Source organism: Eriocheir sinensis, unplaced genomic scaffold (assembly GCF_024679095.1).
Source record: "Eriocheir sinensis breed Jianghai 21 unplaced genomic scaffold, ASM2467909v1 Scaffold5, whole genome shotgun sequence".
In the NCBI taxonomy this organism is placed as follows: domain Eukaryota; kingdom Metazoa; phylum Arthropoda; class Malacostraca; order Decapoda; family Varunidae; genus Eriocheir; species Eriocheir sinensis.
In genome coordinates this window covers 322,163-332,180 of record NW_026111831.1, presented here as the reverse complement: position 1 = coordinate 332,180, position 10,018 = coordinate 322,163, and the positions used below count along the sequence as shown (strand labels likewise).

Genomic DNA, 10,018 nt, shown 5'->3' with positions numbered 1-10,018 from the left:
AGAAGAAAATGAAGAAAAAGAAAGAAAAAGAAGAAGATGAAGAAGAAAATAAAGAAAGAAAGAAAAAGAACAAGATGAAGAAGAAGAAAAAGAAAGAAAAAGAAAAAGATGAAGAAGAAAATAAAGAAAGAAAGAAAAAGAACAAGATGAAGAAGAAAAAAAGAAAAAGAAAGAAAGAAAGAAGAATAGATAAACAAAGAAATGAAAGAAAAAAAGAAAATAAGAAAAAAGAAAGAAGGAAGAAAGAAAAACAAACAGGAACAAGAAACAAACAAATAAATAGGAATATAAAACCAACATAATAAACAAAGAGATAGAGGAACAGAGGATAAACAAACAAACAAACAAACAAACAAGAAAATCATTACCTTTACATTTATTATCGTGTTGTTGTTTTTCTTCTTGATTTACAAAGACAACAGGTCACGTGGACGGGGAAACACACAAACGAACAAACATATAATTACAAGCACAACCTTACAGAGACAAACAAAAACAGATAAATAAAGAAATAAATAAAAGTGACATGAGACACGATAGGAACATAACACTAATGCGAGTAATAATAATAATAATAATAATAATAATAATAATAATAATAATAATAATGATAATAATAATAATGATAACACCGTCGTGGGGCGATTTAGACCAGCCAATGATTATTTTTATTTATGATTTTCGTTTTCTATGTGAGTATTTATTTATTTACGTTTATTTTATTTTTTTATAAAAGGACAGCAGAAACTCTACTCTTCCCTTTGCCGTGGTAATTAAGGTCAGTGACAATGTTCGTTATGAGAAAAAAATCATTGTTCCTGGTAAATTTTCACCGAGCCTCGCCCCGAATGTTATGGGTCCAGGCAGACAACCTAACTTCGGTGGAGTGTATCTCTTTCAGGACTGGAGAGCCCCTGAAGGGAGGTAGGCTTGAGTTGTGACGCGCGGCTGCTTGACTCACAAATAAGGCAAACAGCCGATGATGTATTGTTGAGTAATTCAGACCAGTGCCCGGGACACTGGTCTGGAGGATAGTATTTCGCCTCGTGTGTTGCGGGCTGGTCTGTAAGTCAGGCAGCCTGGAATGAGGCTCCAACACAGCACTGAAGGCCTTGAGGATGCTCTCCAGGCATCAGAGGAGGGGGCGAGTCAGAGCCAAGCAGCACACAAGCATGGCGTTCCGAAGACAACCACCCAGCCGTGACTTGCTGGGTGTTTCGAGGAGCCAGGCCGTGCTGGAAGGCGGGCAGCACTTCCACTAGGAGAGGAGAGGGCAAGTGCCTATAATGTGGCAGCCTTAGCTGGCTGGCTGTGCGTTCCACTACACAAACAAATCTTAGACATTTCGTTAAAAAAGCAGCTGGACATGTGCAGCCAGCCTGCGCCTGGCTTCAGACACCCGTCCAGTGTCCTGGACAGCCTCATTTGTGTGATCTTGAACCGAGTTCTGACTGTTGTTGCAAGTGTCAAAAAACTGCCAAGAAATGTAAAAATTCCCAAAAGGGTTTTCTCTTTAGAAAAGATTCAATTTTGTCGTGGAGCTTCAGTGTTGACGTCTGAGCCTTGCAGTGATAAGTTCAGCTAATATTTTTTTTTTTTTTTACATTTACAAGAAAGCTCATTTTCATTTAGCAGGTTTCGTCAGTGGACCTGTCGGAAAATGTAGTTTGCTGTGGCAGGGATTCTCGTCTTGTCTCTCATGCCACACACAGGTGGAGGAGGAAGAGCTGTGCCGCGGCCGCCAGCTCGGCAGCATGCGCATCAACCCGGCAGCAGGACAGGAGCCAGGCCCCGGCATAGAGCTTATTTCAGTGATCTGGCCGTGATGACATTCGCCGGTCAAGGAGCACAGCTTACTTCCCGTGTCGTCTTCTGTACAGCAAGTGCTTCTCTGTGAAGGAAGGACACGCCTTCCACTGGTGGGGCAGCGTGTCCACTGAGAGAAAAAAGAACGTTCTGCACGGCCTGTTATTACTCCCCTACCTCGGTGCAAACAGCTGTACGGAGGTCTTAATTCGAATATATTTTGGTGAGTGTGCCCAATGTCCTGAATGTCTCGGGTCGTTTGCTGTGGTTTTCACAGCCCAGCACAACCTGTCCCCATGCACACTCTTCATAAAAGTGTCGTACACAGAAAAATATTCTTCAACACTTCGGAGCACAAGCACACACATTTGACAAGGCCTTCGTAGGAGCTGCAGGCATTTCCATGAATAGTTTTATGATCCTGGTGGTAGTCTGACAAGTCGCCTGCACCGTGGACGTACGTGAAAATATGGAAATAGTCGATGTGAGAGGCGGAAGGTTCTGAGAATAGGGGCCAGAATTTTGTTGGGCTCACATTTTCAGACGTCTCGGGCCTACACTGCGACTACTTCCCAAGACCACAGAGAAGATTAACCAGGATTCCATGGGTGACGTTTCCCGTTCAAGATACAGAAGGGTAAAACCAAAGTCTATATATACCAAGTCAAGTCATACGCAGGTTTGTGGAAGGAGACACGGCCGAGGCGTGGTTTATGCGTGACGTTGCTTGGAGCCAAACTAGAGAATGTAGAAACAGGGATTTAGAGAAAACGAAGAAAGGCGGACTAATTTAAATCAATCACTTCAACATGACCCCTCTCACACCCCACACCGCCGTTTGTAGGCAATGGAATTAGTCACGCAATAGCACAATAAAAAAGGCATATTTTTTTCGTTAGTGGCTTGCCTGAATGCGCGGTGAAAGAAGGCGAGAATCCACATCCAAAGTGCACACACGGCCGCAACTTAAGTCACTCGTGAACTGGCGGGTATTTGGTATCAAGTGACGTCATCCCGCTGCTCCGCCCCAAACCGCCCCCTGCGCGTGTTGGTCGCAGTTTTGAAGGCAGAGTGACTTGACGTAATTGGTATATATAGACTTTGGGTAAAACTATACCACCAGTATCACAAAACAGTCCATGAAATTCCTAGCAACTTATACGGAGGCTTTTCAATCAGGCGTACAGAGGCTCCGATACATTTAGGAATACGAGTCTTGAATATAGAGAAAACAAAGGCACTGGTCACTTTCCGCGGCCCGCCACCAGTCCGCTCAGCTGTTCCGAATGGTTGAGTCCCTCGTTGAAAGAGAAGCGCAGGTGAGGCAGGAGGTGAGGGTTGAGTTCCCGAAGCCCGTTTTCTATCGCCTCGAGTAACTGGGGTCCCTCTTCTATATCGAACAGCTCCGTCTCCACCTCGTCCCTGAAGGAGGAGGAGGAAGAGGAAGAGGAGGAGGAGGAGGAGGAGGAGTGGTGATGGTGGTCTGGCTTGTTCCGCAATTGTAGGGAGATTGGTTTGATTTCTCCTCCTCCTCCTCCTCCTCCTCCTCTTCCTCTCTTCCATTCCTCTCCTCTTCTTTCTTCTTCCTCTTCCCCCGTGTCTGTTTGAAGCCGTAAGACACAGAGACAAACAATCAACAGAATCAAACATAGACAAACAGAAATATGACAACTTAAGAAAAAACAGGAAAACAAAAACAAACAAAATAATAAAAATGACAACAATTGAGACAAACAAACAAACAAAGTTAAACAATGAAAATAAGCAACATAAACAAATAAGAAAGCGTGACAAACAAAGGAAGACAAGCAAGACAAACAAATAAAAACAAAGGAAAGCAAGAACAAGACAAGCAAGCAAACAAGATAGGCGAAACAGACAAGCAAACAAAAAAACAAAGGCCAAGAAAGCAAGGAAGATAAGCAAGAAAGGCAAACAAGATAAACAAAGGAAGCAAGAGATAAACAATAAATAAGCAAATGAAGCAAGCAAGCAAACGTGACAAACAAGGAAACAAGAAAGCAAGCAAACAAGCAAGCAAACAAGCAAGCAAACAAACAAGCAAGCAAGCAAACAAGCAAGCAAGCAAGCAAACAAGAAAGCAAACAAAGAAACAAAGAGGAAAGCAACACACAAACAACAGCCAAGCAAGCAAGCAAACAAGATCCTCGCTTCGACTTGATTTTTCTTTCTGATTTTTCCTTGTTTCTTTTTCCTTCCTGGTTCTTCCTTCCTTTCTTTCCTGCTTCGTCTTCCTTCCTCCTCTCCTCTGACTTCCTTATCCCTCCCTTTTCTTCGCTTCCTTACTCTCTCTTCCTTCCTTGCAATTCTCTCATTCTCCCTCCTGTCCCTCCCTCTCCGTGTTATTCAATGCACCTCTTTTTTTTTCTCCGTATCTCTTTGTGGGGTTTGTAACTTTAACTTTCTACTGTAAATTATAATATGAATGTATTGTGTGTTTATTTGCGTCCTGCCCGCCGCGACAAACAAGCTGGCAATTTTTCAGTCCCCGCCGAGTGGCCCAAGACTACCCACACGCTGTCCTGAAGACCACCCATCAACCCGGACTCTAGATTCTCTCGAACAGAGGATCAAAGATGAGCTCCGGGGGGGCAGCATGAGGCAAGCAAGATGGCGCCACTAAAACACTTGCCTGCGCCATAACACAGTGGGGCCGACCACCGGACCCCGCCAAGAAATTCTACCCCAGCCATAGGCGAAAAAAGAAGCCTTCCCTTTTTAATTTAGATTTAAAACACGCCACTTTTTAATCATTCTATATACTGAATAAGAGTTGTGTTTCCTTGCACCTTCACAGTTCACTCCCCCCGTAGTCTTTGTTTTAACGCAGGCATTTTCTTTCTTTCCTTCTCGTAACACAGCCCACAAGTAGCTGTTTTATTTTTTTATTAAAGCACACTATGTTATAAAAAAAGGAAACAAATGTGAAAAAAAGCCCGCTACTCACTGCTACTAAAAAGAGTTAGAGGAGTGGCCGAAAGATAGGTCAATTTCGGGAGGAAGGTGTCCTGATACCCTCCTCTTGAAAGAGTTCAAGTCGTAGGCAGGAGGAAATACAGGTGATGGAAGATTGTCCCAGAGTTTACCAGCGTGAGGGATGAAAGAGTGAAGATGCTGGTTAACTCTTGCGTAAGGGATTTGGACAGTAAAGGGATGAGCTTGAGTAGAAAGTCGTGTGAGGCAAGGCCGCGAGAGGGGGGGAGGCATGCAGTTAGCAAGTTCAGAAGAGCAGTCAGCGTGAAAATATCGATAGAAGATAGAAAGAGAGGCAACATGGCGGCGAAATTTAAGAGGCATGAATGTAACGTGTTTCCTTTCCCCTCACCTTTCCTGACCCCATAGTCTTCCTGGTAAGCATTTAAGTTCTATCTCTCATTTTCAAAACCCAGCCCAGGAGTTTATTGTTGCCACACTAAATAAGTGAAATATATATCACACACAGCTTTAGCACATGCCCCAAGCTTTGCCTTCACCTCTCCCCCTGCCACACAGCCTTCCAAGCAAGCGTTCCTTTCCCGCGATTTCCCGTTTACCAGCAAATGGGGTGAAGGAGTGAGGATGCTGTTTACCTCTTGCATTAGGAAGTTTACCAGCGAAATGAATGAAAAAGTGAAGATGCTGTTTACCTCTTGCATTAGGAAGTTTACAAGCGAAATGAATGAAAGAGTGAAGATGCTGGTTAACTCTTGCATTAAGGAATTGGAGAGGATAAGGGATGAGCGAGAGTGCTTGTTAACTCTTGCAATAGGAAGTTGGACAGCAAGTGAAAGGAGATTGCAGTTTACCAATGAACAAGATGAAGGGGTGAGGATGCTGATTAACTCTTGCAATAGGAAGTTGGACAGCCAGGGAAAGGTGATTGCAGTTTACCAGAGAAAGGGATGAAGAAGTGAAGATGCTGATTAACACTTGCATTTGGAAGTTGGGCAGCCAGGGAAAAGAAGGCAAATGGACACAGTTTACCAACGAACAGGATGAAGGGGTGAGGATGCTGATTAACTCTTGCAATAGGAAGTTGGACAGCTAGTGAAAGGTGATTGCAGTTTACCAGAGAAAGGGATGAAGGAGTGAAGATGCAGATTAACTCTTGCAATAGGAAGTTGGACAGCTAGTGAAAGGTGATTGCAGTTTACCAGAGAAAGGGATGAAGGGGTGAAGATGCTGATTAACTCTTGCAATAGGAAGTTGGACAGCTAGTGAAAGGTGATTGCAGTTTACCAGAGAAAGGGATGAAGGAGTGAAGATGCTGATTAACTCTTGCATTTGGAAGTTGGGCAGCTAGGGAAAAGAAGGCGAATGTATACAGTTTACCAACGAACAGGATGAAGGGGTGAGGATGCTGATTAACTCTTGCAATATGAAGTTGGAGAGGGCTTAAGCTTGAGTATATGGGTTGTCTTATGCAAGTAGCCAGGCAGCCAACACCACCACCACCACATTCACCAACACGCTCACCACCACCACCACCACCACTACCACTACAGAACACTCACCCATCCTCCGCAGTCCTTCAGCCCGAGCCCTTCCCACGATGGCCCTGTACACGTCCAGGGGGCTGAGGCCGCCAATCAGGGGCAGCTGCACGGACACGCCCTTGCCGCTGGTCTGAAGGGGCAGGCCGCCAGCGTGTTGCAGGGGCAGGCTGGGGACAGGGAGAGAGTGAGGCTGTGTATGGGGGGGGGGGGGGGGAAGGAAAGGAGAAAAGAGGGGTTATCATGAGTGTTAAGGGAAAGGACACACACACACACACACACACACACACACACACACACACACACACACACACACACACACACACACACACACAGAGGAGGAGAGAAAATATACAAAGATCTGATTGCAGTGTACAGGGTGATGAAGGAAATATAAACGATCAACAGGGATGACCTATTTGTATGAGGCACTAGAAATACAAGAGTTCACGGACATAAACTGGGGAAGGCAAAGTGAATGAGCTATCAACACACACACACACACACACACACACACACACACCTGCCGCTCCTGTAGGCCGGCATCTTGGAGTACAGGTTGAGGTGCAGGATGACCTCGTGTTTGTTAAGGTCGGGGTCCTCGCGCCCGCCACCAGGGAGGGACAGGCTGGTGAGGAAGGGCGAGGAGGAGGAGGAGGAGGAGGAGGCGTCCATTGGGTACACATCCAACATGATATTAAATGGCGTGGTCTTCTTCACTTCAACATTATGATTATGGTTAGTATGATGATTGTTGTTGTTGTTGTGGTTGTTGTGGTTGTGGTTTTTGTTGTTGTTGTGGTTTTCGAAGATGGTGCTGTAGGTGATAATTCCCTCGTCGTTGTGGTAGTTGACATTGTTGTTGTTGTTGTATTGGTCATTGTTATTATCATCATCACCATTCTCCTCATAGTCATAACTCGGGTACTCATGGTAGGTACTGTCATGGTCACTATCCTTGACACCACCACCACCATACTCCCCACCACCACCATACTCCCCACCACCACCATACTCCCCACCACCACCACCACCACCGCCATTATGGAAAGGGTTGGGCCCGAGTATATGGTCCTGGTTTCCTAATATGATGCCAGGGGGGAGGTTATGGTGGGGCTGCGGGGGTGAACGGGGGCGGCTGCCTCCCCTCCCCAGGCCTCCCTTCTGTCCCCCCCTCCCCCTCCCTCATATACGAGATGATATCCTGGATGCTTGATGCGTTGGGGGGATACCGGAAGGCTTTTGGGGGGCGTTGTGGGCGTTGTGGGGGGCGGGGAGGGGGGCGGCGAGGACGAGGGGGGTTCCTGGGCACTAAGGGCATGCCTGGAGGGGGGCCGATAGGTGGTGCAGGACGGTACCGAGGGAGGGGGCGCGGGGGGCGGCGTGGTGGGGGGCGGACCATACGGGAGGTGGCTGGTAGTGGGTTGGGGGGGCGGGGGGGTCTATGGTGGGGGGGTGCGGCGTCCCCTACTCTCCTTAGTGGGGAGTGTGGGGGGTCCGGGGTGGTGGGGGGTGCGGGGGTGGAGGAGGTGGTGGTGGTGGGGTGGAAGAGGGAGTGCCAGAGCTGGTGCATGGTGTTGGGGGGGTGGGGGTGATGAGAGGGGGAGTGGGGGGGGTGAGAAGGGAGGTGGGGGGCGTTCCGGAGGTGACCAATATGCATGAAGTTTGAGGAGGTTGGGAACTGACCTCTTCCTCCTCCTCCTCCTCCTCCTCCTCTCGGGCCATTTATCAGAGGTGGACCATTTCTTAGGCCATTTAACAGAGGAGGAAGGCCATTACGATCTGGGCCTCTAGTCTGCGGGCCATTAACTGGAGGGCCATTTTGCGCAGGTGGAAATAGCCTGCGATCCTGTGGCCTCAAGTTCCCTGGGCCATTTTGAGGGCCATTTAAACTTTTGTGGGGGGTGGGGGGGCGTGGACCAGGAAGTGGGGGGCGGGGGTGTGCAGGGGGGAGGGGGAACTGTGGCTTTTGGGGTAGGCCTAGTCTTCCTCCTCCTCTTCTTTCGTCTTCTCTTCCTCCATCAACGAGAACAGGGTATGAGTCGCTTCCTATCCTCCTCCTCCTCTCCTCTTCCTCCTCGTCTTCCTCCACCTCCACCACCACCACCTCCTCACCACCACCACCATCACCACCATGTACTACCTCTACTATCCTTGAGTCAGATTCTAGGATAGTTCCATAGGCGGGGTGGTTGGCGAGAATGGTGTTGGTGGTGGTGTTGAGAGTGGTGGTGTTGCCGTGCGTGGTGGTGGTGGTGGTGGTGGTGAGGTCCTGAGGGAGGTCGAAGTTGAAGATATCCAGTGGTGATGCGTGGCCCAGGATGGTGGTGATGATGATGTAGAACTGTGGAGAGAGTGGTGATTATTAGTGATGATGATGGTGGTGGTGGTGGTGGTGGTGATGATGGTGATGCAAAACTGTAGAGAGAGGAAGAGATATAACAGAATCTATCGACCTGCTCAAGCCATGCACTCTGCGGGCGTCCCCTCGGCGCCAAAGTCGGCTTCTGGGCAGCGTGCCACGTGACGGACTATACAGGTAACAGGCCACGAATCAGCCTCACGGAGTAGTCGCCGGTTTGACACAAGATCATTCCAGCGATATCCCGTGATTCTGCGTGGACACTTAAAAGAGCCGTATTGCTAAACATTTTGTCGCTTAAGTTCACCTATTTGACAAGGCTTTCCTAGAACGATTGGGCATTTCCAGGAGTAGTTTTTTTGACCTGATGGTAGTTTGACCCTTCTTCTGTACCATGAACCTAAAGAAACACTCATTAGAACTCAATTGCCTCCCTCTTTGACCTTTAGAAATAGTTGATGTTAGAAGCGAAATGGTCTTACAATACCAACCTTATTAACAATGGCATCAATCCGCCTCTCCAAGTTCCTATTTAGTGTCCATGTCTCACAGCCACAGAGTAACACAGGGAGCACAAGCGATCCGAATCTTTGTTCTTCTACACAACGCTCAGCAAGAACATATTGGCTTCAAGATCATGAACCTATAAGTTTGTTTATAAGGTTGTACTAAATGTAATGAGGATATTTTTGTTTGTGTTTTGTTGAACGTATATTATGAAAGAAAAATTGATTACTACTACTACTACTACTACTACTACTACTACTACTACTACTACTACTTACCACCAGGATCAGGCCCATGCAGATAAGGAAGCCAGAGAGGAATTTCGCAGCTTTACAAATCTTTTTACAACATGACTTCTCTTCTTCCTCCTCCTCTTCCTCCTCCTCCTCCTCCTCTTCCTCTTCCCTCCTCCTCCTCCTCCTTCTGTGATGTCCGCTCGAGTGGCGAGGAAGGATGGGAGAGGTGCTGTGGAGATAAAGGAGGTGAGTAAGGAGGAAATGGAGGATAGAAGGAAGGATAGGAAGAAAGGAAGAAATGAAGGAAGGAAGAAAGAGAGGAAAGAAGGAAGAAAGGAAAAATGGACATGAAGGAAGGAAGGAAGGAAGAGAGGAAAGAAGGAAGAAAGAAAGGAAAAATGGACATGAAGGAAGGAAGGAAGGAAGAGAGGAAAGAAGGAAGAAAGGAAGAAAGGAAGGAAGGAAGGAAGAGAGGAAAGAAGGAAGAAAGAAAGGAAAAATGGGAAGAAGGAAAATTATGGAAAGAAAAGTAAAAGAAAGAAATCATCAGGAAGAAAGGAAAAAAATAACACACACACACACACACACACACACACACACACACACACACACAC

General features: G+C 47.0%; 1 protein-coding gene across 1 annotated transcript; it reads right to left on the bottom strand.

Moving 5' to 3' along the window:
* Window positions 1–363: 363 nt before the first annotated feature.
* On the bottom strand, window positions 364–9,464 carry LOC126992686 (GATA zinc finger domain-containing protein 7-like). The gene is made up of 5 exons (XM_050851489.1): window positions 9,447–9,464; window positions 8,415–8,643; window positions 6,823–7,483; window positions 6,321–6,469; window positions 364–3,406 (listed from the first exon to the last, which is right to left on the bottom strand). Exons 1-5 carry the CDS (start codon window positions 9,462–9,464, stop codon window positions 3,051–3,053), a joined length of 1,413 nt encoding a protein of 470 aa, XP_050707446.1. The 3' UTR covers window positions 364–3,050.
* Window positions 9,465–10,018: the final 554 nt, after the last annotated feature.

Coding starts and splice junctions, on each gene's coding strand:
- LOC126992686 (XM_050851489.1), bottom strand. Junction 7,484..8,414: donor TGGTGGTGATGGTGGTGGTG/GTGAGGAGGTGG, acceptor CTCGTATATGAG/GGAGGGGGAGGGGGGGACAG. Junction 3,407..6,320: donor TGAAGGACTGCGGAGGATGG/GTGAGTGTTCTG, acceptor GGCTTCAAACAG/ACACGGGGGAAGAGGAAGAA.